The sequence below is a fragment of the Rhinopithecus bieti genome, unplaced genomic scaffold, assembly GCF_001698545.2.
Source record: "Rhinopithecus bieti isolate Rb0 unplaced genomic scaffold, ASM169854v2 scaffold_61465, whole genome shotgun sequence".
Classification (NCBI taxonomy): Eukaryota; Metazoa; Chordata; class Mammalia; order Primates; family Cercopithecidae; genus Rhinopithecus; species Rhinopithecus bieti.
This window is the reverse complement of record NW_016824041.1, coordinates 934,898-960,696: the sequence shown is the minus strand read 5'-3', so window position 1 is coordinate 960,696 and position 25,799 is coordinate 934,898. Positions and strand designations below refer to the sequence as shown.

The following is a 25,799-nucleotide window of genomic DNA, read 5'->3' as shown; positions in this document are numbered from 1 at the left end:
GGCAGATCAAGGCTGCAGTAAGGCATGATGGTGCCACCGCACTCTAGCCTGGGTGACAAAGCAAGATCCTGTCTCAATAATAATAATAATAATTTGCATTTTGGTCCCAAATAAAGCTGAAAGTACTCATCCTAGGACCAAAGTTTGGGAGTCAAGGGACCAGAGACCAAAATTATTTGATTTTTTTTTTCCTCAATGACCCCATCTCTACTTTCCCTATAACTAATATATTGTAAGGGGGAAAAAAAAATGTTCGGCCGGACGCGGTGGCTCATGCCTGTAATCCCAGCATTTTGGGAGGCCAAGGTGGGTGGATCACCTGAGGTCAGGAGTTCAAGACCAGCCTGGCTTACACGGCGAAACCCCGTGTCTACTAAAAATACAAAAATTAGCCAGGCATGGTGGTGGGCGCCTGTAATCCCAGATACTTGGGAGGCTGAGACAGGAGAATCGCTCAAACCTGGGAGTCAGAGCCCAGATTGTGCCACTGCACCCCAGCCTAGGCAACAAGAGCAAAACTCTATCTCAAACAAACAAACAAACAAAAATGGGTAAACAGTACTGTACAATTTGGAAATACTTTGTAAACATGAACTCAAATGATGGGTAATCTAACCACTACAGCAAAATTTACTATGGAAAACTAATTGGTGGTAGTAGTGGGAGAAAATGAATACACAAACACCTGGTGCTTATCTTTAAATGAGAGAAACCCTGGTTACGAGTCATCTCCCAAATGCCATCTCTAATTACTATACACAGCAACCACATCTGGGCACAATCCATATTTTACAAAATACAGAACAAAATTATTTAACAATAAACACTGCTGCATTGAGTAGTGGGCATAAGCTGGATTCGAAAACAGTGTAAGAAAAGGATTTTAAAAAAGAGACAGAGAGCTACTCAGGAGACTGAGGCAGGAGAATCGCTTGAGCCTAGGAGGTGGATGTTGCAGTGAGCCCAGATTGTGCCACTGTACTCCAGCCCGGGTGACAGAGTGAGACCCTGTCTCAACAAAAAAAAGAGCGAGAGAGAGAGAGATTGAGAGAGAAAGGAAGTAAGGCAGAAACTACCAATTTAATTCACGAAGATATGGAGCAACGGGAATCCTCACTCCCTGACGGAGGAGTGTGAATTGGTATGACAACGTTGAAAAACCAACAATGTCTACTAAAGTTGAGCGTATCTATATCCTATGACCCAAAATTCCATTCTCTAGTATTTACTCAACAGAAATGCAGTATATTCATCAAAAGACACCTAAGTCAAGATTCGCTGCGGCCGTATTCATAATAGAGCCAAACTGGAGACTGTTGGTGGGCATTCCACCAACAGCAGGGTTTCTCAGCCTTGGCACTATTGGCATTTTGGGCTGGAAAATGCCGTGTTGTAAGGGCTGTGTGTTGTAGGATGTGCTGCCCTGTGCATTGTAGGATGTTGAGGGGCACCCCTCGCCTCTACCCACTAATGCCAGTAGCACCTTTTGCTTCCCTCCCTCGACCTCTGACAACCAAAAGTGTCTTCATGCCAGGTACGGTCACACACGCCTGCAATCCCAGCACTTTGGGAGGCTGAGGCACGTGGATCACGAAGTCAGGAGTTCAAGACCAGCCTGTCCAACATGGTGAAACCCCGTCTCTACCAAAAATACAAAAGTTAGGCAGGCGTGGTGGCACGAGCCTGTAATCCCAGCTACTCAGGAGGCTGAGGCAGAGAATTGCTTGAACCCAGGGGGTGAAGGTTGCAGTGAACTGAGATCACGCCACTGCCTTCCAGTCTGGGCGACAGTGAGACTTCATCTCAGAAAAAAACAAAACAAAACAAAACAAAACCTCTTCAAATATGGGTTCTTCTCTCTATGTAGCAATGAGAATGAATGAAGAAGAAACACAACTGCCTGCAACAAAAAAAGGTGAATCTCACAAACATAATGTTGAACAAAAGCAAGCCAGATAGAAAAGATAACACATGCTGTATATTTCCACTTATATGAAGTACAGAAACAAGGCTTTATATATCTAGATTATACCAGGAGTGAGAGGGGGCTGCCCTGGCAAGTGGAGTGGATGGTAATAACAGTGTACCAGGAAAGTATGAGTGACAACGCTGATAGCTGGCATTAGGTGCCAGACTCAGAAGGTCACTGGTGTTTGCCCCCAGTCACTCAGGTAGCAATGGCTGACCTGAGACCTGAATGTGAATGTCTTGGCTCCCAAGCTCTTGCTCTTTTGCGCATCCTTTTGCAGTGCCCTTTCTGGGAGGCCCGGGAACATCTTGGTGTCAGGGCCCAGATCCGCTTCATGGAAAAATCCTGAGACATAAGGAGAACTGTGGTGTTCGCTTTCATTTATTTATTTTTAACTTTTTAGAGAGACAGAGTCTCATTCTGTTGCCCAGGCTGGAGGGCATGGAGTGCAGTGGCAAGATCTCAGCTCACTGCAGCCTCAAACTCCTGGGCTCAAGTGATCCTCCTGTTTCAGCCTCCCAGATTTTGATCTCTAAATACCATTCCCTATTCAATAGAACCAGGGCTTCCTTCTTGGAGAGAATGGCTGATTGCAAGACTGGGGCAGGTTAAGTGCAGGATTAGCTTGGAACATCTGTGCCAAAAAGAATCATGGGGACTTGCTGAAAGAACACACAAGCCAGCTTGAACAGGCTTTCACTGGCCAAGTCTGGGACAATTCGAGCAGTAAAGTAAGTAAAAAGAGTAGTGGATTATAACCCATTGAATAAATAGAAATCTAAGTCCCTAGAGATACAAATAAATAAGCCAACACACAGAAGAAGAGATGGCTCTACCTTATAGTTGAATGTCAACTAATAAACATAGAAGAAGGATGAATTTTATATAAAAATCATGATTTGGTAACTATCACAGTAAAAATTGAGTCAGGCAAGATCCAATGAATGGCAAAACTGGGGAGTGATTATTTGATAAATAGGATATCTACTTAGTAATAATTAAAAACACTTCCTAGCTTTTCACTGGAGAAATGTGTCAGGTACTGTCTTAGGCAACTGATAAAAAGTCATCATCATCATAAGGCTCTACAGCATTATTTCTGCCATATGTTTCCCTAAAAGGTATAACCTAAATCTAATCATGAGAAATCACCAGAGCTGCACTCTTCAAAAATGAGAAGATCTTAGAAGACAAAGACAGACTGAGAAATTGTTCCAAACTGGAGGGGACTAAAGAGATATGATGGCCAAGTTTAGCTCAAGATTCTTGATCAGAACCCAGATTCGTGAAGGACATGATGAGTATAACCGTGCATACTGGAATGGGGTCTGTGGATTAAATAGTGATGCTACTATCACTTGATAGTTGTACTGTGGTTACGTGGGGGTGGGTGTCTTTGTTGCTAGGAAATATGCTTTGAAATATTAAGGGATAACTTGCAAATAGTTTAAGAAAAATATATGAATAAGAGAGAGAGGAGAATATGATTAGGCAAGTGTACAAAATATTACGGTTTGGGAAACATGGGTAAAAGGTATACGAGAGCTCTTTATACTATTCTTGTAAGTATAGTAAGTTTGAACTAGTTTAAAATAAAAGGTTGAAGGAAATCTTTGTGATCTCGGGATGGCAAAAATTTCTTAAGGTAGGACATAAAATCATGAACCATAAAAGAAACAAAAAGTATAATGATTCCATAAAGCATATTTTATATGTGGATGGGTATGTCATAGATTACCAACATATTATTAATGTTGATTATCTCTGGAAAAGAATGTAATACAGAGAAGGATGAGGAAGTATGGATATGTTTTATTTTCTTAATCTTTTGTGTACTGTTTACATTTTTAAAATAAGGATATACTACTTTCATAAAAACCAGCTTTAAAATATAAATAATAAATAAAAGGTTGAAAACCTCTCTGAGATCTTTCAACATTTTATAGATCTTCAAAGAGCGGTATTTTCTTTTCTTTCCTTTGTTTTTTAAGAGTCTGTCACCCAGGCTAGAGTACAATGGCGCGATCTTGGTTCACTGCAACCTCCACCCCCTGGATTCAAGCGATTCTCCTGCCTCAGCCTCCTGAGTAGCTGGGATTACAGGCACCCACCACCACACCTGGCTAATTTTTTTTGTATTTTTGGTATAGACAGGGTTTCACCATACTGGCCAGGCTGGTCTCAAACTCCTGACCTCAGGTGATCCGCTCGCCTCGGCCTCCCAAAGTGCTAGGATTACAGGCGTGAGCCACCGCGCCCGGCCAGTATTTTCATTAAATAAGTTGCATGACTTACAGGAACTTCAGAGAAGCAGTATGTAGATGAGAATGATCATGAATTAGGGGTGAAACACACTTAGATGAAGTAATTTTACCTTTTGAAGCCTCAGCTTCCTCATCTGCAAATTGGAGATAAAAACCATATTCCTCAGAGGTTTCCTGTGAAGTTCAGATGAGTTAACCAAATAAAGCATCAATGTTAGTCTCTCTGCTGTCTCTTTGATAAAATATTTGTCCTATAGAATTTCCTCTTTAGAAAATATTTACATTCCTGTCAACAAAACAGTGCCAGTGTTAGAGTTGCCTAGGTTGTCTGATTGATAGAAATTGTCTGACTCAATAAAATTAATATAGGATATTTATTAAAATGTGATTCCACCTAAAGAGCGATGCTCTATTAACAGATATGGCTCTTCCCTGCCTTTTATGACCAAATGGAAACTGCCTTTCTGATATTTTGAAATCTAGTGTTTAACATGGGATGAGTTATTCAGTAAGGAAGTGCTTTTCAATGATGACACATATTGGAAACAATTAAAGTTGACCCTTGGCAAACATTTATTTACAATTGCTTACTTTATTGTAATAACACAGTATATAATTGTTACTGGTAAAGCTTCCGGTCAACAGCAGGGTTTTTTTGTGTTTTTTTCTTTTTTTTTTTTTGAGATGGAGTCTCACTCTGTCGCCCAGACTGGAGTGCAGTGGCATGATCTCAGCTCACTGCAACTTCTGCTTCCCTGGTTCAAGCAATTCTCCTGCCTCAGCCTCCCAAGTGGCTGGGACTACAAATGCACACCACCACACCCGGCTAATCTTTGTATATTATAGTAGAGATGAGGTTTCACCATACTGGACAGGCTGGTCTCCAACTCCTGACCTCGTGATCCGCCCGCCTTGGCCACCCAAAGTGCTAGGATTACAGGCATCAGCCAATGTGCCCAGCCAACAGTAGGTTTTTAGTAGTTAAGTTTTTGGGGAGTCAAAAGCTATACATAGGTTTTTGGCTACACGGGGGGGTTCAGTGGGCCTAACCCGCACATTGTTCATTGGTCAACTGCATTTGTCTGACACCTGTAGATAGAATGGGCACAGCTGCTCTCAGCCAGAGGTATCTGGCCAAAAGGTTTCAACTGCCCTGGGTTTTACCTGCCATATATGCTGCTGAGACCAACGTGTAGCCCATCTGTAACCCAGTCCCAGCACGTCAGCATGCACAGACATGGCAGGGAAGCTCAGCAGTGAGGTATAAGGAACAGCAAAGGAGGCTGCCTTACAGAAATCAGTTTAGGAAGCTAAAAACACACACTGGGAAAAAAATGACACATGGGGAAAAGATCAAGTCATTTCTAGCTGCCCTTGGAACTAGACCCTGCAACCTTTGGAACAACTCCAAGTTTCTACTTTCAGGCCCCACATCTTGTCAACAGTGACCTATCATTGTAACTGATTTCATTCCCTAACCTTGCCTTTTCTTTGATTTCATTTCCCCTGCCATCTTAACCATCCCTTGTACTGCTTGGGAGCTGAAAAGCAAGGACGCCTTACACCCTACTCCACTGCTGGCTTTTGCCTGAAGACACTTGAGTCTCCCAGACCAGGACTAAACTCGGGAAAGTCACGAGAGCAGCTAAAAACAGCTTCGCATGGCTCAGTATTTGAATGGAAAATTCTACAAGGGTGACTGATTTACCCTTCATGAAAACTGTTATGATTTTTCACCAAGGCACGAAGGAGGTTAGGATTGCAACGATCATAGGAATTTGAAGTTCACTTTATTCCTAATAAGGAGAAAACTAGAAAGAGACATATTTATGAATCCTTCAAGGTAAAAACAAAAGAACATGAAACCCTGTCAGACACTCCTAAATTTGTCAAGCTCAGGAACACAAAAGGTAGTATTTAAAGCAGCAGAAATCACTAAGGAAGTTTGGAGTGAACTGGTTTGATGTGGATTTAAACAAAACTCCTAAATTTCTAGGTGGTAAAATGTACATAGCACAGACCAATGAGCACCCACAAAAATGGAGACCACAGCCAAGGGACAGCTCTTGTAAAATGGAAAAAAGCCAAAAGAGTAAAAGCAAAAAGCACTAACCAGGACTTCAGCACAAACCCTTCAGCTCATCGTGCAAGAGCTGAGAGGAAAAGGACATAAACTAGAAATACAAGATACAGTTTTATTAGAAAGGAGGGAGCTGTACCCGCTTGATTCTTAAAAAGAGGGATGATGGTTTACATAAAATCGCAGAAAAGGAATCTAATCACAGTAACTACATATTAGGATTAAATTAAATTGCTTTGTTTATTTGTTTATTTATTTTCCCAGGAGCTCTCTGACCATCCTATTTATTTATTTATTTATTTATTTATTTAAGACAGAGTTTTTGCTCTGTCACCCAGGCTGGGGTTCAGTGGTGCAATCTCAGCTCACTGCAACCTCTGCCTCCCAGTTTCCAGTGATTCTCCTGTCTCAGCCTCCCGAGTAGCTAGGATTACAGGCGCCTGCCACCACGACCAGCTAATTTTTTGTATTTTTAGTGGAGACGGGGTTTCACCATGTTGGCCAGACTGCTCTCGAACTCCTGACCTCAGGTGATCTGCCTGCCTCCACCTCTCAAAATGCTGGACTACAGGCGTGAGCCACTGCGTCTGGCCCCATTAATTAATTAATTTAATGTTTTATTTTATTGTGTTTTATTTTATTTTATTTATTTATGAGATAGAGTCTCACTCTGTCACCCAGGCTGGAGTGCAGTGGGGTGATCTCAGTTCACTGCAACCTCCGCCTCCCAGGTTCAAGCAATTCTCTACCTCAGCCTCCCGAGTAGTTATGATTATAGGAGCCTGCCACCACACCCGGCTAATTTTTTTGCACTTTTAGTAGAGATGGGGTTTCACCAAGTTAGCCAGACTGGTCTTGAACTTCTGACCTCATGATCCACCTGACTCAGCCTTCCAAAGTGTTGGGATTACAGGGCTGAGCCACCACGCCCGGCCTATTTTATTTTATGAGATGGAGTCTTGCTGTCGCCCAGGCTGGAATGCAGTGACGTGATCTCGGCTCACTGCAACCTCCGCCTCCTGGGTTCCCGCAATTCTCCTGCCTCAGCCTCCCAAGTAGCTGGGATTACAGGCGCACACCACCGCGCCTGGCTAATTTTTGTATTTTTACTAGACACGGGGTTTCACCGTATTGGCCAGGTTGGTCTCTATCTCCTGACCTCAGGTGATCCGCCCACCTCAGCCTCCCAAAGTTCTGGGATTACAGGCATGAGCCACCAGGCCCGGCCCATTTATTTATTTTTTAAATGAGTCTTAGCTATTTTCTTGGTCACAGGATTTAGGAGTTACAGACCTAAACTAACATTTTGTCCATACAGTGTGTCCTTAATTCAATGTCAGACAATTTCATCTCCTAATAGACCCCATTTAAAATTCAAATGTAATCATCTTGACACTGACACTTACTAGCTGGGTGTCCTTGGGCAAGTAATACAAACTCCATATCTCAGTGTCCTCAGCGATTGCAACAATCTTAATTCAAAGAAATAATGTCCAAAGGGCACTTAGTCCTCTTCTAAGAAGATATATCAAAGGCCAACAAGTACATGATGTCCAACATCATTGTTAATTAGGGACATGCTAATCAGAACTATAAGAGGATACCACTTCACACTCACTAGAAGGGCTAAACTAAAAAAGATAGACAATAACAAGTATTGGCAAGGATATGAGAAAATTGAAACCCTCATACACTGCAGGTGGGCATGCAAGATGTTGCAACCCATTGGAAATCAGTTTAGCAGTTCCTTAAAATGTTAAGTATAGAATTAACATAGGGGGCTGGGCGCTGTGGTTCACACCTGTAATCCCAGAACTTTGGGAGGCTGAGGCAGCCGGATCATTTGAGATAAGGAGTTCAAGACCAACCTGAACAACATGACAAAACCCCGTCTCTACTAAAAATACAAACAAATTAGCTGGATGTGGTGGTGTGTTCCTGTAGTTCCACTACTTGGGAGGCTGAGGCACGAGAATTGCTTGTGAGGCAGAGGTTGCAGTGAGCCAAGATGGCACACCACACTTCGGCCTGGTGACAGAGTGAAACTCTGTCTCAATATAAAAAAAAAAAAAAAAAAAAAGGCCCGGCGTGGTGGCTCACGCCTGTAATCCCAGCAATTTGGGAGGCTGAGGCCGGTGGATCACTTGAGGTCAGGAGTTCGAGACCAGCCTAGCCAACACAGTGAAACCCTGTCTCTACTAAAAATACAAAAATTATCCAGGCATGGTGGCACATGCCTGTAATCCCAGCTACTTGGGAGGCTGAGGCAGGAGAATCGCTTGAACCTGGGAGGTGGAGGTTGCAGTGAGCCGAGATCGTGGCATTACACTCCAGCCTGGGCGACAAGAGTGAAACGCTGTCTCAAAATTAAAAAAAAAAAAAAGAATTAACATAGGGACCAGCAGTTTCACTCTTGGTGTCTACCCAGGAGAAATGAAAACGTGTGTCCCCACTTGTTCAGGAATGTTCACAGCATCATTCTTCACACAAGCCAAAAGTAGAAACAACCCAAATGTCCATCAATGGATGAAAAAATAAACATGGTATATCCATACAATGGAACAGCATCCATTTCTACAAAAAGTGAAGTACTGATTCACGCTATAACACGGATGAATCTCAAAAACATGGCAGTAAGTAAAAGGAACCACGCATGAAAGAACACGTATTGTATGATTCAGTTAATATGAAATGTCCAGAAAAGGCAAATCCAAAGAGCCAGAAAAGTAGGGATTGGGTGTGGAAATGGGAGGTGGTCATGAGGTTTCTTTGTGTAGTGATAAAATGATTCTAAATTAGCCTGGGATCATGGTTGCATAACTGTAAAGGCACTTAAAATCATTACATTGTACACTTAAAATGGGTGAGTTTTATGGTATATAAATTATATGTCATAAATTTCACACTATGCAAATTATATCTCAATAAAGCTGTTATCTTTAAGAGGGGAAAAGGCCATCAGTTTAGTGCCTGGCATTGTAAGAACTTATGGGATGATGATGACTGGCAAGCCTTCTAGAAAGGCTGTATGGTGCCTAAAACTGGGGCTGGGAACAGCTGTAACTCTGTCAATCTGTTGTAGATTCTATCAGTGACTTGCACGGTAGAAACCTATTTGATTTTTTTTTCTTTTTTAATTTCACATTGCAGGTCTTATTAGCAGAAAACTGCTGTATTTGTGTGAAAGCAACAACACAATTTATTTCATACTAGCAACATAAGGTGAATTTGAATTCAATCTGACACCAAGCTTTGCGTCGGTTGAGGCTCACAAAGATATAAACCTCCCTACTCTCCAAGACTCTGCTTTCTGGCAGCAGCAACAGATGATTAAACCACAAACCCTAACAAAAGTGACAACAAAAAGTACTTGGGGCACAAAGGACAAACTACTCTGCCTGGGAGCAGGGGCTTGTCAATGATTTGGGAGCAAGACCAACTCAACTGGATCCTCAAAGATAACCAGGATTTTTGTAGGCCAAGAAAAGCCTAGGGGGAAAACTGGCTCGAAGGCAAAGAGGTCTGTTTGAATTCCCTGAATTGAATTCAGAGTCCCTTGAATTCCCTGCAATTACACAATTACCTGCCAAATCAACTACTTCAACTACATTTTCTGAATATTTTAAATCACATCCTCTCAGGGCCAAAATAACTCTGCTAAATTCCCTTAATTAATGATTTTACTTTTTTAGACCTGAACTAAAACATACAGGAATTTGACCCAGCAATCTCTTAAACCCAAAGGAATATAAATCATTCTGTCATAAAGATACATGCACACATATGTTCATTGCAGCACTAGTCACAATAGCAAAGGCATGAAATCAATCTAAATGCCCATCAATGATAGACTAGATAAAGAAAATGTGGTATATATACACCATAGAATACTATGCAGCCATGAAAAGGAACGAGACCATGTCCTTTGCCGGGACATGGATGGAATTGGAAGCCATTATTCTCAGCATACTAATGTAGAGACAGAAAACCAAACACCGCATGTTCTCATAAGTGGGAGCTGATTGATAAGAACTTTTGGACACATGCAGGGAACAACACTCACTGGGGCTGGTGGGGGACGTGGCGGGAGGGAGAGCATCAGGAAGAAGAGCTAATAGAGATGCCCGGCTTAATACGTAGGTGACGGGATGATCTGTGCGGTAAACCACTGTGGCACACGTTTACCTATGTAACAAACCTGCACATCCTGCACATGTACCCCTGAACTTAAAATCAAAATTGAAAGAACAAAAGCAACATACAAATTCAGTCCTCAAATGCATGGAGGGTAATTGATACTGACCCTAGCAATCAGATGACTAACAACTCCCAAAGGCAGACCACACTCCCAAGAGTGTTTTCTAATGGATTTAGCGTAGGTGGCAGCAAAGGATGTCTGTCCTTTGGAAAAGTTGGTGGAGGTGATGAGGGAGTTGGGGTTTAGGTTTAGGAATCCCACCCTGTCGACTGCTTAAAAGCCGAGCTAGAATTGAAAAATCAGAAAATAAACTTCCTGTAATGCTGGAGGGGAATTTTCTCCATTTGTTTATTTATTTATTTATTTTATTATTTTTTTTTTTTTTTGAGACGGAGTCTCGCTCTGTCGCCCAGGTTGGAGTGCACTGGCCGGATCTCAGCTCACTGCAAGCTCCACCTCCCGGGTTTACGCCATTCTCCTGCCTCAGCCTTCCCAGTACCTGGGACTACAGGCGCCCGCCACCAAGCCCGGGTAGTTTTTTGTATTTTTTAGTAGAGACAGGGTTTCACTGTGTTAGCCAGGATGGTCTCGATCTCCTGACCTCGTGATTCGCCTGTCTCGGCCTCCCGAAGTGCTGGCATTACAGGCTTGAGCCTCCGCGCCCGGCCTCCATTTGTAGAGAACATTTTATTAGACACGCAGACCATTTCTCTCCCATGTCTTCGCTCCTCATGCAAAGTGATATTGGAAGCCCGCTCAGTGATGAAGCTGGATAAAAGTCTAGGTCCTGGGCCAGTCATTCGGTTGCATACTCACATTTGGTGTGTTGGTGGTGGGGGGTGGGCAGGGCCCCGGCGTAGAGGGGACTGAGATCCACAAATAGTTAAGATGCAATGGAGGAGGCGCTGCAAGAGGAGCGTGGATAAAGTGGGGGCAGGGGAGCTGCTTCTGCAGGAGTGTAAAGCAGCTGAGGCTTTTCAACTGGATCTTAAAGAGAACTGATGAGATGAGAACGAGCAGCAAAGATAAAGAGTATTCCAAGGCCGGGCGCGGTGGCTCAGGCCTGCAATTCCAGCACTTTGGGAGGCCGAGGCGGGCGGATCACGAGGTCAGGAGATCGAGACTATCCTGGCTAACACGGTGAAACCCCGTCTCTACCAAAAATACAAAAAAATTATCTGGGCGTGGTGGCGAGTGAGTGCCTGTAGTCCCAGCTACTCCGGAGGCTGAGGCAGGAGAATGGCGTGAACCCAGGAGGCGGAGCTTGCAGTGAGCCGAGATCACGCCACTGCACTCCAGCCTGGGGGACAGAAGGAGACTCTGTCTCAAAAATAATAATAATAATAATAATGAGTATTCAAGAAGACAGCATGAACAAGGTTGTGGAGGCCATTTGGCTTCAGACCAGTCTAAAGTGAGAAGGCTGGCGAGGTAGGAGGCTTTAGTCACAGAATGCTGCTTCCTGGTACAAGACTACAGACAGGTGACATTGCTAAGAAGAATTATACCCGAGGGAACCTCTGTAGCCACATACCTAATTTATTCCTCCATCCCTCCCTCCCTATTTCCCTCCCTACCTTCCTTCTTTTTCTTTCTTCCTCTTCCTTCTTCCTTTCTTTCTTTCTTTCCTTCTTTCCTTCTTTTTCTTTTCTTTTTTTTTTTTGAGATGGGGTCTCACTCTGTCACCAAGACTGGAGTGCAATGTCATAACCACCCCTCACTGCAGCCTCAACCTCCCATGCTCAAGTGATCCTCCTGCCTCAGCCTCCTAAGTAGCTGGGATTACAGGCATGCGCCTCCAAGCCCGGCTAACTTTTATATTTTTTGTAGAGATGGAATTTCACTATGTTACCCAGGCTGGTCTCAAGCAATCCTCTGATCCTCCTGCCTTGGCCTCCCAGTGTTGGGATTACAGGCATAAACCATCACGCCCCCCCTCACATACCTGATTTCTAACAAAAAATTAGACCTTACACTTTCAAAACCAAATGTAAGTGGGTTTTGTTTTTTGTTTTAGTTGCACAAAGAATTTTTAGAATAGTAACATTAAAACCTCAAAAATCAATACCTGAGAAGTTCATCTGTTGTCTCTCTCTACATTTAATGAGTTTCTATGATGTGCCGGGTATAGTTTGCATACTTTCTGATCCTTCAACAGTCCTACAAAGAGATATTTTATCCCCAGGATATAGATGAAGACTCAGGCTCAGTGAAATGAGTTAAAGTTAAAGAGAGATGAGGGCCGGGCGCAGTGGTTCACGCCTGTAATCCCAGCACTCTGGGAGGCTGAGGTGGGCAGATCACCTGAGGTTAGGATTCGAGACCAGCCTGACCAACATGGAGAAACACCGTCTTTACTAAAAAGGCAAAAATTAGCCAGGCGTGGTGGCACATGCCTGTAATCCCAGCTACTCGGGAGGCTGAGGCAGGAGAATCACTCGAACTTGGTAGGCAGAGGTTGCGGTGAGCTGAGATCGCACCATTGCACTCCAGCCTGGGCAACAAGGATGAAATTCCATCTCAAAAAAAATAAAAATAAAAAAGAGAGAGAGATGGTGAGCTGTAGAGACAGGCTTTAAATTCAGGCCTGTTTGTTTCTAAACCCCACCAGTGAGTGTGAGCTGCCATCTAACTCTAATAGAGAGTCAACAAGTCTTTAGACTATTTTTCCAACCCATTCACCAGTCCACTTAAATCTTAATTGATGTCATTCTAATTGATGTCATCTGACTATACTCCAGTGGGGCCCAAACTTTATTTTTTTCTTTCTCATCAATCTACTTTTAGCTTCCTCAGTATAAAATTAAGATAGGTCCCCATAGGAAGAAACACTATTTTTTGGTTTTAAAAAGGAAATTGCTACCTGAAGGAGCAACAGAATATTAAAACAGGGTCACATCTCTGGTTATTCCTCTGAGATCCCAGAAGATGGTGTAATTGGCAAAGCAAAACTATTCATATACATTAACATTATTATGTAAGCCATTTTCGATGGTAATATATATGGATATATAAAATGCATATAAATCCATTAAACTACATATTGGGGCAATTTCTGATCTGGGGAAATTACAATCTTTTTATAAACTCAATAAAATGTCAAAATCATTAGCAGTCCTCAGTTGTGCTGTGTCACTTTATGACTTTCAGCAACTAAACCTGTTATTCCAGAACAAAACATAGATGCCATCAGATCTATCAGGGTTTATATTTAAGGTGTCATGGGTATGAATTCAGGAAAGAATAAAGAGAGTCCCTGACTTATAAGAGTTCAACTTATACATATATATATATATATTTTTTTTTTTTTGAGATGGAATCTCGCTCTTGTTGCCTAGGCTGGAATGCAATGGTGTGATCTCAGCTCACTGTAACCTCCACCTCTGAGGTTCAAGCTATTCTCCTGCCTCAGCCTCCCAAGTAGGTGGGATTACAGGTGCCTGCCACCATGCTCGGCTAATTTTTGCCTTTTTAGTAGAGACGGGGTTTCACCATGTTGGCCAGGCTGGTCTTGAACTCCTGACGTCAGGTGATCTGCCCGCCTCAGCAGCCCAAAGTGCTGGGATTACAGGCATGAGCCACCACATGCGGCCTCAACTTATAATTTTTTTACTTTATGATGTGAGAAAGCAATGGGCATTTAAGTAGAAACCATACTTTGACTTTTGAATGTTGGTTTTTTCCCAGGCTAACGAGGCGCGGTGGATCATGATGCTGGCAGCGGCAGGCAGCCCCAGCTCCTGGTCAGCTACAAGATCACAAGGGTAAACAACCGATACTGTACTCTACACTGTACTGTATTCAAGAAATCACATGACATAGACACCACTTTATTATGAAATAGGCTTTGTGTAAGATGATTTTGCCTGACGGTAGGCTAACAATGTAAGTGTTCTGAGCATGTTTAAGGGAGGCTAGGCTAAGCTAGGATGTTTGGTAGATTAGGTACATTAAATGCATTTTCTTTTCTTTCGTTTTTTTTTGTTTTGGTTTGGTTTGGGTTTTTTTTTGTGACAGAATCTCCCTCTGTTGCCCAGACTGGAGTGCAGTGGCGCGATCTCGGCTCAATGCAACCTCCGCCTCCCGGGTTCAAGCGATTCTCCTGCCTCAGCCTCCTGAGTAGCTGGGATTACAGGCACCCGCCACCACGCCTGGCTAATTTTTGTATTTTTAGTAGAGACGGGGTTTCACCATGTTGGCCAGGATGGTCTCGAACTCCTGACCTCTAGTGATATGCCTGCCTCAGCCTCCCAAAGTGCTGGGATTACAGGTGTGAGCCACTCCAAGTGGCCATTAAATGCATTTTTGATTTATGGTATTTTCAACTTGCAATGAGCTGGCAAGGAGGAAGAAGAAAGTAAGAATAAGAGTGTGAGCCACAGAATTCCCGAAGAACAAACTCAGTGATCAGTGAAGAAGGTAGACAAAGATCAGATCACTTGCAGGATAAACTCTTCTTTTCTCATTCTAGGGAAGTGATAAAACTAATGCCATTGTTTTCTTGATCATCTACCTATTTAAAAAATGAAGTCTGTCAGGCCATTTACCACCTTCCTAAGAAACTGTGTTTCCCTGAGAAGAACTCACAGGTGGCCGGGCATGGTGGCTCACGCCTGTAATCCTAGCACTTTGGGAGGCCGAGGTGGGAGGATCACCAGGTCAGGAGTTCGAGACCAGCCTGGTCAACATGGTGAAACCCCGTCGTCTCTAATAAAAAGGCAAAAATTAGCCAGGTGTGGTGGTGGGCACCTGTAGTCCCAGCTACTTGGGAGGCTGAGGCAGAAGAATCACTTGAACTCAGGAAGTGGAGGTTGCAGTGAGCTGAGATCACACCACTGCACTCCAGCCTGAGTGACAGAGTGAGACTCCATCTCAAAAAAAAAAAAAAAAGAACTCACAGGTGTCCCAACTCTCTGATTTCCTTTTCTAGAAGTTGACAAAAATCGGTATTTCTGGCAGATATAAAAAACAAAGATTGCTTAAGCAGAGCTAATAGTAAAAATCCCCACATTTTCCTCCCCCTCAAGTCTGTCCATTCACCCAGCGTCTCAGAAGTTCTGTGTGCACGATTGGTTTGGGGAATAGCAATTCCGTCTGCACGCAGTAAGACCCCAGCCACATCCCTGGGGATAAAGGATGAGTTCCCAAGACCACCTTGATTCGGATCTGCCCTTCTCTGCTCTCAAAGCTGCATCTCTCAAGGTCTTGGCACCTGGAACCTCGGCATTGCGTTTTTACATATAGAGGGACTTACGGGATATACCAGCCTCAAACAGTGACAAACAGTCAGGCCAGTATGGACTCTACCGCAAATAGAAATACAATGAGCCACCCACTTTAGGGTTCAGGGGAAGATGCCCGCCATGGCATATCAACAGGGCCAGTCCACAGGCTGGCTCCAGGGGAAAAACAAATTGGAAGCAGGGAGGGTCTGTCTTCCGGGCCCTCAATCACCTGCCAGGTATCTTCCTTTCTCTATTCCTTCCCCTTTGGACACCTTGGCACTCCTTCTTCCTCCCACCCCCAGCAAAGCCTGCTCCCAGGAAAGGCTGTTTTTGCATTCATTCCTATTTTAATATGAGTTTGAAACAAACTCCCACGGAGTTATATGCAATATATTGCTTTGTAGCAAGTGAAACAGAAATCACTGGTCAGTTTTGAAATGTGTAAAATCCAAGGCACACATGACCAATGGAATAAACTCACTGAATGTCCCTATCACAGGCAAAGCCATCCAACCCGGAGGATCCAACTCAGGAGGAAAGTGGGAGGTGGATGAATTTGCATCTTGGGCCTATAAATGGAAATCATCCACAGCTGAATCAGACAAGAAACTAAAAGGCATGCCATCTTATTGTGGACCAGATTAAGGGTAAAAGACAGAAATGGGGAGAGGAAAAAAGGAGGGCAGGAAGTCCTAATTTCACAACAGCTAGTGAGGCTTCTTGGACATCTTTAAAGCCATATGTGAACTCCCTTTCTGTAACACTGTTCTCCTCATGGGCACCTTCACCTGAGCAGGCCATGCAGAGAGTCTTATCCTCTGAGAGGCCTCCAGAGGACCTGCTGCTTCTTAAGGGACCTCTTAGGTATAGGGGAAGGACCATGTTTTTGTTTGTGTTTTTGAGACGGAGTCTAGCTCTGTCCCCCAGGCTAGAGTACAGTGGCACAATCTCGACTCATTGCAACCTCCACCTCCCAGGTTCAAGTGATTCTCCTGCCTCAGCCTCCTGAGTAGCTGGGATTACAGGCGTGCACCACCACACCTGGTTAATTTTTGCATTTTTAGTAGAGACGGGGTTTCACCATGTTGGCCAGACTGGCATCGAACTTCTGACCTCAGGTGATCCACCTGCCTCAGATTCCCAAAGTGCTGGGATTGCAGGCATGAGCCACTGTGCCTGGCCCCATGTTGTGCTTTGCTTGGTTATTTATTTATCCATGTTTTGAGAGAGTCTCACTCCGTTGACCAGTCTGAGTATAGTGGTGCTACTGCAGCTCACTGTACCCTCAACCTCATGGGCTCAAGCAATCCTCCTGCTTCAGCTTCTCTAGTAGCTGAGACTATAGGTTCATGCCACCATGCCTGGCTATTTTTTTATTTTTTTTGTAGAGACAAGGTCTCTGTGTTGCCCAAGCAAAGCTTGAGACTCCATCTTAAAAAAAAAAAAAAGAGCAGCACGGAATCTGGCAGATACCAGGGGAAGACATAGCAAGCAGAAGCCACAGGGTGGAGGAGCCCATAAACCAGGGGAGGCGCTGAAGCACAGGCAAGAATTTCAAATAAAGTAAAAGAAGCAGGCAAAGCAAAACGAGCAGAGGTGGAGACTCTGTGACATGAGGATGGCCAACATCTCAGTGCCGCTAGGGCAGCAGAGCCTGACCACTGCACCAGCAATGAGGATGCAAGGTCCACCGCCCCTGCCTGTGGTCACAGCCACAGGCCATATGCAGAAGTGATATTTCAAATCGAGTTAAATAAAATACACTCTTTTTTCTTTTTGAGACAGAGTCTTGCTCTGTTGCCCAGGCTGAAGTACTGTGGCATGATTTCGACTCACCACAACCTCTGCCTCCCGGTTCCCTAGATTGCTGAAGCGATTCTCCTGCTTCAGCCTCCCGAATAGCTCACGTTACAGGCACAAGCTACCATGCCTGGCTAATTTTTTGTATTTTTAGTAGAATTGGGGTTTCACCTTGTCGGCCAGGCTGGTCTCAAACTTCTGATCTCAAGCGATCTGCCCGCCTCGGCTCCCCAAAGTGCTAGGATTACAGGTGTGAGCCACCCCACCCGGCATAAAATACATTCTTTAAATTCATATCATTTGCTTCTTTTTACTTCTTTTAATGTGGCTCCTGGAAAATCTAAAATTTGATTTTAGATCTATGGCTCCCACTGTAGCATTTCTGTTGGGCAGTGCTGTTCTCCCTTCTCATGAGACCACTTCAGCTGTTAGATGTTTTTCTGGACTAGTTACTTTATTTTTTTAATTTCTTTTCTTTTTCTTTTTTTTTTTTTTTTTTTTTGTTTTCCTTTTTGAGCCCGGAGTCCTCGCTCCCCTGTCCCGGCCGGCATGGAGTGGCAGTGGCGCCGGATCTCAGCTCCTGCAAGCTCCCGGCCTCCGCGGGTTTCACGCCATTCTCCCTGCCTCTCCCAGCTCCAGCCCACGTAGCTGGAACTACAGCCGCCCGCCACCCTCGCCCCCGGGCCCCTAGTTTCTTTGTAATTTTTAGTAACGAGAGACGCGCGGTTTCACGCCGGGTGTTAGGGGGCGCAGGATGGTCTCGATCTCCCCTACACACAAATCGCGGCCCGGTGCTCGGCCTCCCAAAAGTGGCCGCGATCACTAGGCTTGAGGGGCGCACCGCGCCCCAGCCTCTTTTTTGTTTTCTTGAGACAGAGTCTTGGCTCTGTTGGCCCAGGCTGGAGTGGGCAGTGCGCAGATCCTCGGGCTCAGCTGGCAAGCTTGCGCCTCCTGGTTTTGCCATTCTCCTGCCTCAGTCGAGGCTGGGACTACAGGTGCGCCACCCTCGCCCAGCTAGTGTTTTGTATTTTTTAGTAGAGCACGGGTTGGTTTTCACGCGTGTTAGCCAGGATGGTCTCGATCCCTCCTGACTCTCGTGATCCACGCCGTCTCGGCCTCCCAAAGTGCTGGGATGCCAGGCTTGAGTCACCACGCCCGTCCAATTTCTATTTTTAAGATGGAGTCTCACTGTGTCACCCAGGCTGGAGTGATTCTGCCTCCCAGGTTGAAGTGATTCTCCTGCCTCAGCCTCCCGAGTAGCTGGGATTACAGGCAACGTGCCACCACGCCAGGCTAATTTTTGTATTTTTAGTAGAGACAGGGTTTCACCATGTTGGCCAGGCTAGTCTTGAACTCCTGACTTCAGGTGATCCACCTGGCTTGGCCTCCCAAAGTGCTGGGATTACAGGGGTGAGCCACAGCACCTGGCCTGGACTAGTTACTTTGGAGAATCCTAATCATAATCCCTCAATCACTACAATCAGTTGGAACAATATCAAAATGTCCCTTGCACCCCCTGCCAACAACAACAAAAAAAGAGAAATCGCAACATATACCACATCAACCAGAAGGACTCTTACAATGGACAATGGCTCATTTCGCCACATAGTAGGAGTAATAATTAAACAAGACAACCTTTAGGTTTCTAATTCCCTAACCTCTTGCATTCAGCCCTGCCTCAGGTCATGAAAGAATTGGCAAGGCTTGCCCGATATGGTGGCTCACGAGGCTGAGGCAGGAGAATCGCTTGAGCCCAGGAGTTCAAGACCAGCGCTGGCAACACAGCAGGACCTCATCTCTACAAAAGTTAAAATTAGCCAGGCACGGGGACACGGGCCTGTAGTCCCAGCCTCTTGGAAGGCTTGAGCCTGGGAGGTAAAGACCAGCACGGGCTGGGTGCTGTGGCTCACGCCTGTAATCCCACCACTTTGGGAGGTTGAGGCTGTGAGCTGTGATTGTGCCACTGCATTCCAGCCTGGATGACAGAGTGAGATCCAAAAAAAAAAAAACGAAAGAAGAAAGAAAAATTCCAAAAATGAAAGAGTTGGTAGGGCTGATCAGGGTCCTCAGGCAGTGATCCTCCACACACATAACATAGAAATGATTTCAGGGGCTAACTTTTAAGTTTCTGAAAAACATTAATTGGTGCATTTGTTTTCTATTGCTTTGCCAATCTGTTACTGCTAACACGGGGAGTAAAAATCCAGCTCCAATAGATACATCGAGTTGAGAAGTCAAGGGGGGTTTCCCTTAAGTTTCTGTTCAGTCAGCTGATGAGGATCACGGACTCAGAGCGGGAAGGGACTCGGAGGCCGTCCAGTCCAATCCTTGAGCTGTCCTCAGCAGCACTTCCCCAGCCATGCTTCCCTTGGCTTTGCTCACCACTGAGGAAGCTGCCTGTTCTATTCCGAGCTCCACGTGTTCTCATCTCCCACCCGCTGGCCCTAGATTCTACTTTCAAAATGACAGAGTTGGTCTAATTTCTCTTTCCTGAGCAAATCTTTTAATTAAGTGAAGACACCGATCCCTCTTCAAGTCTTTTTCAAATCAATTATCCTGTTTCTTTGTCTTGGTCTTCTCTTAAAAAAAAAGGGGGGGCGGTGGGGATTGGCCTTTTTACCTCCCTGGCTGCTCTCCTGGGAACTGCTGTGCCAGTGTCTCCCAGTACAGTAGGGTGGCCAGACCTGAAGAGACTACATCCTACTCCAAGCACGTGGGAGAGAAGTGGGGCTTTCACTTCCCTTACTCTGGACACTACAATTCTATTTAAACAGCTCTGTGCTTTCCCCATGACTTTCCTGAGCCCTAATTTCTTTTGATCACTACACTTCCCCTTCTGGCTCTAAGAAAATCACAGATTTAAAGAGAATTCTAAGCCTACGAAGCTTTGTATGCCAATATCTAAAACAAGCACCTGCAATGGTTTGCACTCCTGGCTGTACATGAGAATCACTCAGAAGCTGTACAAATATCAATAGTTAGGTCTTGCCCCAAGGAGGGAAACAGGTCCTGGCTTAGGTATTTTTAGAAGCCCCAGATGATCATAATGTGCATCCAGGGTTGAACCAGCAATCCAAAGAAACCATGACTGTGATCTTCATATGGATTCCAGTTACTTTTTCCTTTGAACTGCGAGTATGAATTCTTATTTTGAATTGAACTAGCAGAACTAAATTGGTTCACTGTAAACAACTTGAGATTATTCAAAAATCATTTGGAACTTGGACCAAAGGAGAGATGGAGTTGATTTAGCAACAATCGAGACCTAATTGAAAGTCAACCTAAAAAGAACATCAGGCTTAGGAGACCTGGTTTATAATTGGTGCATATGCTTACTTACTAGCTGTGGGATCTGAGCACATCATGTAATCACACTGAAGTTTCTTCATCTATAAAATGGAGGCACTGGTCTAGAAATTTTTTTTTTTTTTTTTTTTTTTTTGAGACATAATCTCCCTCTGTCACCCAGGCTGCAGTGCAATGACGTGATCTCGGCTCACCGAAACCTCTACTTCCCAGGTTCAAGTGATTCTACTGCCTCAGCCTCCTGAGAAGCTGGGATTACAGGCATGCGCCACCACACCTGGCTAATTTTTGGTATTTTTAGTAGAGATGGGGTTTCACCGTGTTGGCCAGTCTGGTCTTGAACTCCTGACCTTGTGATCCACCCGCCTCGGCCTCCCAAAGTGCTGGGATTACTGGTGTGAGCCACCGCGCCCAGCCTAGAAATCTTTAAGGTGCACTAAGGGTTTTTTTTTTAACTTCTTGAAAAAAAATAGAGACAATGTCTCACTATGTTGCCCAGGTTGGTCTCAAACTCCTGGCTTCAAGAGATCCTCCTGCCTCAGCCTTCCAAAGCACTGGGATTACAGGCGTGAGCCACTATGCCTGGCCATGCTTTAAACTTTTGATTCAAGACCAGAAAAGAGCTTGCAAATAAAAAAATTAAAAGTTGTATCTTGCTCCCATTTCGAAAGGATGGGAGCTTCAACAGAGACAAAAATATTATTGAAATGTTCAAATTGTCATTCAAATTTTATTTATAATACTTATTCCTGATTTTAAATGCATTACGCTTAAAGGAGAATAAGGTTTATTTATTTGTTTATTTAGAGACAGAGTCTCGATCTGTCACCCAGGCTGAAGTGCAGTGGCACAATCTTGGCTCAGTGCAACCTCTGCCTCTTGGGTTCAAGCGATTCTCCTGTCTCAGCCTCTCCAGTAGCTGGGACTACAGGCATGCACCACCACGCCTGGCTAATTTTTTTAGTATTCTCAGTAGATACATGGTTTCACCGTGTTGGTCAGGCTGCTCTCAAACTCCTGACCTCAAGTGATCTACCTGCCTCTGCCTCCCAAAGTGCTGGGATTACAGGCTTGAGCCACTGTGCTCGGCCACGTTTTTATTTATATGGCCAGTGTTCCTTGAATCTTTTGTCCTGTGAACAGAGCAGTTCACAAGAGTGGGTGATAAAACACATCTCCATTTTACCATTTTACAGATGAAAGGCTTTTTTTTAATTTGACATTTAAAACTGTAAAGAAGTTTGTTCCATTTTTTCCATTCTTTTCAAAGCAACTTATTCAGTATTGACCATGCAGTGTTTTTCGTAAAAATAAAAGTTAAGAGACGTACATACCGGGAATCCTGTTGAGTGTTACCCAGAAATGTTCGTCGGGGCTGTAGGTGTCCTTGGACCAGGAGAGTAAGTCAAGTGCGAGCTGGTCTTGGAGAACAAAGTTAGCAAAGTCCCTTGTGAGAGCTACGTAGGCCGTGCCAAAGTAAATCACCATGTCATGAGGAGGAGGAGTTTTTAATTTTGTTGTTTTAATCACATAGGAATTTTTGTGGTCTAACAGTTCTTGGTGGACGTATTTAGTCCGTCCAACAGCATGGTCAGGAGGCAGCACCCCTGGGGTGATATTTCTCCCTTTAAATCTCTTCAGATACTGAACTATTTCCCTATTGGTTTTCAGGGGAAAGTCTTGCCCGCAGGTGTTGATGACGTACTTCCAGGGAACCTCAGAGGCCACAAGGTCTTCCAGGCAGTTCAGGTCAGCCTGGAGCCTGGAGATCCCCCCATAGACGACTGACTCCTTCTTGGAAGCCAGAAAAGCATTTGGGAAGCAGCCGAGTAACTGTTTCACTGCACCTTTAAAGGCATCCGTCGCCTTCTGATCCAGGTGCACACAGTACACATTCTGGGGCATATAAATCGCCCTGAAGAGCCTCTCAAAAGTGCCAAAGTCTTTGTGGATTGTCACTGTGTAAGCTAAAGGGAACCCAGCCTCTTCTTCAGAGAGTGTTTCTGTTACATAGTGGCTTCGAACCATGTACTCATAGCAGGTAGCTTCATCAAGGGTAGTTTTCAATGCATTTTCTGTTGGGTCAAAAACTTTCCCCTCAAAAATCTGATGACAGGCTTCTGCTAACAGTGAAGCATTGGACAGAGCTGCCCTCAGAAAACGTTTATTCTCCCATAACTCAGTATTGTAAACAAATACAAAAATCAGGGCAGAAATAAGAGATACGCTAAAAAGACAGTGCTTCCAAGAGCCCATCATTCACAACCAGGAAATGAGTAAAATATCTCTCTCTTAAGATAGGATCAGAGTGTAGATATATTTAACTTACATTTTCTCCACGTTGCGAAATCATCCTCTTGATGGCTGAAGCTCTGGTCTGGCTATTCCCTGTCCCTTCAGTTCACGGTTCTAGTCCTTTTTCTTTCTTCTTTCCCTCTTCATTTACCACTAGGTTGCATTTTCACTTTTCTCTGACACATTTCTGAAGTGGCTCCTTTGCATTTGGCTTGCCTGTTCTCCCGCTAACCTGCAACCTGTGTCTACACAAAAACAAATGTCCTCAGAGCGGTGCGGATTCCAGGGAGTCCACCTGTTCCCACCGTGAAATCGCAAGTGGATGAGGTGACCATTCTGCAAGTCATCGGCTCTAAGACCTTAACCTCAGCCTCTTCTCCCGGCCAGAGTCTAGTAACTGTGTCCCCTCCCCTGCTTCCTGTTAATCATTGTGTTCAACAGCCTGAGTTTGTTTGCTTAAACTGCGCTGCCAAGTTAAGAGCTTCAGTTTAAAGCATGTGAATACTGCCTGGAGATATATTCTGTCAATAAATATGTAGTGCTTTAAAAAAATTCCTTAACCCTGTCTTTTTCCACAGCCACACCTGGTTCTCCCCATTGGCTGGGTATGCTATACGGCATGGTATATGACTGGCTATTGGGCTAAATTCTTTCCAGGGCTCAATTTTGTCTGCTGCTGGGTAAAGTCCTTTAAAAGGCACATTAATTAGCAAGCTTACCTTACCACTTAACTTACTGCACAAAGTGACTGTGGCACTCTGATGAATAAAGGCTAACTTCTTTATTAAAACAACAAAATAACTAACAGCCCATCAGCACCCAAAATTGCATAGAGGCTAACATCAGTGAATTTCAAGTTTATTTTGCCCTGGTCCACATAGGATGCAGACAGAGAACCCTGATGCTTAGAGGAAGGAGAGAGAAAAGCATCTCAATTTTGAATGTTCCTGAACTTTAGGAGAGAGGCTCTTACGTCCAGATTTACAAATGCTTTAAAGGAGGTGTAAAAAATGAGAATAATTTTACCACCATAGATCAATTGTGAGAATAAAATGAGATAACATATAGAGTCCATCACCGTGTCCAGGAACAGATTGGGGTGGTAAATAAGCAGCGAAATTGTACCAGAGTAAACAAGAAGCTCGTTCACACACACACGCACACACACATATGCATACACACACACACAGGCATACACACGTACCCCTCATCCCACATTCATACTTCTAGTAAATGACACAATTACCACCTCTCCTTTAAAATCTTCTTATTCTTCCCTTACTCCCTCCTCTGTGAGCCCATGCCAATCAGATTATACATCTAAAACAGCAGCGAGGCAGGGTGCGGTGGCTCAAGCCTGTAATCCCAGTACTTTGGGAGGCCGAGATGGGCGGATCACGAGGTCAGGAGATCGAGACCATCCTGGCTGACATGGTGAAACCCCGTCTCTACTAAAAAATACAAAAAATTAGGGCGTGCTGGCGGGCGTCTGTAGTCCCATCTACTCGGGAGACTGAGGCAGGAGAATGGCGTGAACCCGGGAGGCGGAGCTTGCAGTGAGCTGAGATCTGCCCACTGCACTCCAGCCTGGGCGACAGAGCGAGACTCCGTCTCAAAAAAAATAAATAAATAAAAAATAAAAAATAAATAAATAAAACAGCAGCGATGAGTTTTGTGTGATGTGGTAGTCAGCTGCACCCAGTGTGAAAGCATGTTCCATTCGCGCCAAGCTCACGTATTCCTCATGTTTCTAGCTCCTAGCATTGTCTGTATGTAGTAGACAATCAACTTTTTATTTTATTTTATTTTATTTTATTTTATTTTATTTTATTTTATTTATTTATTGAAACAGAGCTTCACTCTCGTTGCCAAGGCTGGAGGGCAATGGCGCTTTCTTGGTTCACTACAACCTCCGCCTCCCAGGTTCAAGCGATTCCCCTGCCTCAGCCTCCCAGGTAGCTGGGATTACAGACACCTGCCATCATGCCCAGCTAATTTTTGTATTTTTAGTAGAGACAGGGTTTCACCATTTTTGGGCAGGCTGGTCTCAAACTCCTGACCTTACGTGATCCACCCGCCTCGGCCTCCCAAAGTGCTGGGATTACAGGTGTGAGCCACCTGCTCAGCCATCAATCAACTATTTATTGATTGAATGCTCAAGTTTTCATGTCCCTGTTTCCCTGATCACATTAGTGAGAAATTCCAGGTAATACTGATTCGTCAGAGACATATATTTGTATCTAAGAATGTGGTGCAGCCAACATACCTAATTTTTCTAATTAATTAATTTACTCTTTCAAAGAGGTGGGGGGTCTTACTGTGTTGCCCAGGCTGGTCTTGAACTCCTCAAGCTATCCTCCTACCTCAGCCTCCCAAAGCTTTAGGATGACAGCTGTGAGCCACTGCACCCGGCTCATTTTCTTAATCACAAAGACAACATGATATTGTAGATAGTTTCTAAACACAGTGTTTCCACATCCTGTACTTTCATTTACCTCTTGCCTACAGGACATACACATTTTTATTTTATCAAGAACACAGGAGAGGCTGGGTGGAGTGGCTCACGCCTGTAATCTCAGCACTTTTAGGAGGCCAAGGCAGGAGGAGCTCTTGAGGCCAGGAGTTTGAGACCAGCCTAAGCAACACAGCCAGGCCCCATTTC

The 25,799-nt window shown here is 44.3% G+C and overlaps 2 protein-coding genes across 3 annotated transcripts in view; both read right to left on the bottom strand.

Annotated features, from left to right (window-relative positions):
• GCNT2 (glucosaminyl (N-acetyl) transferase 2 (I blood group)) overlaps positions 1–23,287 on the bottom strand; it is a 29,869-nt gene extending 6,582 nt beyond the window's left edge. The window contains exons 1-2 of one of the 2 annotated variants that reach the window (XM_017862108.1): positions 22,177–23,287; positions 4,350–4,407 (exon numbers count right to left, since the gene is read on the bottom strand). In XM_017862108.1, the coding sequence (XP_017717597.1) occupies positions 4,397–4,407; positions 22,177–23,101 (936 nt within the window). In that variant the 5' untranslated portion in view covers positions 23,102–23,287 and the 3' untranslated portion in view covers positions 4,350–4,396. Of the gene's footprint in view, positions 1–4,349; positions 4,408–22,176 lie in introns of those variants that run through there. The other variant, XM_017862107.1, reaches the window with a different exon arrangement.
• LOC108522006 (N-acetyllactosaminide beta-1,6-N-acetylglucosaminyl-transferase-like) overlaps positions 1–23,717 on the bottom strand; it is a 99,763-nt gene extending 76,046 nt beyond the window's left edge. The window contains exon 1 of the transcript XR_001883338.1: positions 23,172–23,717. The gene's annotated coding sequence lies outside the window, so the exon portion shown is untranslated. The remainder of the gene's footprint in view (positions 1–23,171) is intronic.
• Positions 23,718–25,799: the final 2,082 nt, after the last annotated feature.